Raw genomic sequence first — 2,159 nt, 5'->3', positions numbered from 1 at the left:
AGGGAGCGGCAGGCGTGGCGGATGCTGGACAGGGAGAGGGAGAGAGGAGGGAGCGGCAGGCGTGGCGGATGCTGGACAGGGAGAGGGAGAGAGGAGGGAGCGGCAGGCGTGGCGGATGCTGGACAGGGAGAGGGAGAGAGGAGGGAGCGGCAGGCGTGGCGGATGCTGGACAGGGGGAGGGAGAGAGGAGGGAGCGGCAGGCGTGGCGGATGCTGGACAGGGGGAGGGAGAGAGGAGGGAGCGGCAGGCGTGGCGGATGCTGGACAGGGAGAGGACGGAGAGAGGAGGGAGCAAGATGTGGTTACGTGATCATATTACAATAACACAATAATCGTTGCAACTACTCTAAACAAATGTCAACTCACACCAGACAAACATTGACACACATCATTTCTCTAATATCCCACTCACCTTTATAGTATCCCGCCATCTGTTATGTACATGCACACGCACACACACGCACGCACACACGCACGCACGCACGCACGCCCACCCCCCACACACTAGCACGCGCGCGCAAACGCACACACGTGCATGCACGCACACACCCACGCACGCACACACACGCGCATGCACGCACACACACGCGCATGCACGCACAGACACGCGCACGCACCCCTGACCGCACACACAGCAGGTGCACGCACACCGAACATTTGCATGCAGTACACGTACAGCGAGCACATTGTGTGATTTCACGTGTGAACGACGCTAAACACTAGTGCGCAGCACGTATCCACAGCGACCTACCTCGCATCCAACACACACACGACATCATCCTCCCTCCCCCCAGCCCACAACACTGCCTCCCCCGCCCCGCCACGAGGGGAGGTAGGGAGGGTGGCGGCGGGCTTACCTCGGCATGGTGCTCTTCGTTCTGTTGGAGAAGGTCGATGCAGAGTTCCGACAGGTGCATCAGGTCCTCCAGCCTCTTCTTCGGCGACTCGCACAGCTCGTGGCTCTCTGTGGTAGGTGCGCACGACGTCATTAGCCAGGTGCGCGCGAGATGTCGTTAGTCAGGTGCGCGCGAGATGTCGTTAGTCAGGTGCGCGCGAGATGTCGTTAGTCAGGTGCGCGCGAGATGTCGTTAGTCAGGTGCACGAGACGTCGTTAGTCAGGTGCGCACGAGACGTCGTTAGTTATGTGCGCGAGATGTCGTTAGTCAGGTGCGCACGAGACGTCGTTAATTATGTGCGCGAGACGTTGTTAGTCAGGTGCACGAGACATCGTTAGTCAGGTGCGCATGAGACGTCGTTAGTTATGTGCGCGAGACATCGTTAGTCAGGTGCGTACGAGACGTCGTTAGTTATGTGCGCGAGACGTCGTTAGTCAGGTGCGTGCAAGACGTCGTTAGTCAGGTGCACGTGAGACGTCGTTAGTTATGTGCACGAGACGTCGTTAGTCAGGTGCGTGCAATACATCGTTAGTCAGGTGCGTACAAGACGTCATTAGTGAGGTGCGCACGAGATGTCGTTAGTTATGTGCGCGAGACGTGGTTAGTCAGGTGCACGAGACATCGTTAGTCAGGTGTGTGCAAGACATCGTTAGTCAGGTGCACGAGACATCGTTAGTTAGGTGCGCATGAGACGTCGTTAGTCAGGTGTGTGCAAGACGTCGTTAGTCAGGTGCACGAGACATCGTTATTCAGGTGCGCATGAGACGTCGTTAGTTATGTGCGCGAGACGTCGTTAGTCAGGTGCGCATGAGACGTCGTTAGTCAGGTGTGTGCAAGACGTCGTTAGTTATGTGCGCGAGACGTCGTTAGTCAGGTGCACGCGAGACATCGTTAGTTATGTGCGCGAGACGTGGTTAGTCAGGTGCGCAAGAGATTCGTTAGTTATGTGCGCGAGACGTCGTTAGTCAGGTGTGCGCGAGACGTCATTAGTTATGTGCGCGAGACATCGTTAGTCAGGTGCGCAAGAGATTCGTTAGTTATGTGCGCGAGACGTCGTTAGTCAGGTGGGCGCGAGACATCGTTAGTTATGTGCGCGAGACGTGGTTAGTCAGGTGCGCAAGAGATTCGTTAGTTATGTGCGCGAGACGTCGTTAGTCAGGTGGGCGCGAGCCGTCGTTAGTCAGGTGTGTGCAAGACGTCATTAGTCAGGTGCGCACGAGACGTCGTTAGTTATGTGCGCGAGACGTGGTTAGTCAGGTGCGCA

The 2,159-nt window shown here is 57.0% G+C and overlaps 1 protein-coding gene across 1 annotated transcript in view; it reads right to left on the bottom strand.

Annotated features, from left to right (window-relative positions):
- The window catches only part of LOC106816790 (calcium-dependent secretion activator 1-like), a 52,668-nt gene that overhangs the window by 10,268 nt on the left and 40,241 nt on the right, over positions 1 to 2,159 (bottom strand). The window contains exon 13 of the mRNA XM_014821412.1: positions 857 to 963. Coding sequence (XP_014676898.1) covers positions 857 to 963 — 107 coding nt within the window. The remainder of the gene's footprint in view (positions 1 to 856; positions 964 to 2,159) is intronic.

The sequence above is a fragment of the Priapulus caudatus genome, unplaced genomic scaffold, assembly GCF_000485595.1.
Source record: "Priapulus caudatus unplaced genomic scaffold, Priapulus_caudatus-5.0.1 Scaffold1488, whole genome shotgun sequence".
Lineage (NCBI taxonomy): Eukaryota > Metazoa > Priapulida > Priapulimorpha > Priapulimorphida > Priapulidae > Priapulus > Priapulus caudatus.
The sequence above is the reverse complement of the archived record's forward strand: the minus strand, read 5'-3'. Positions and strand labels throughout refer to the sequence as shown.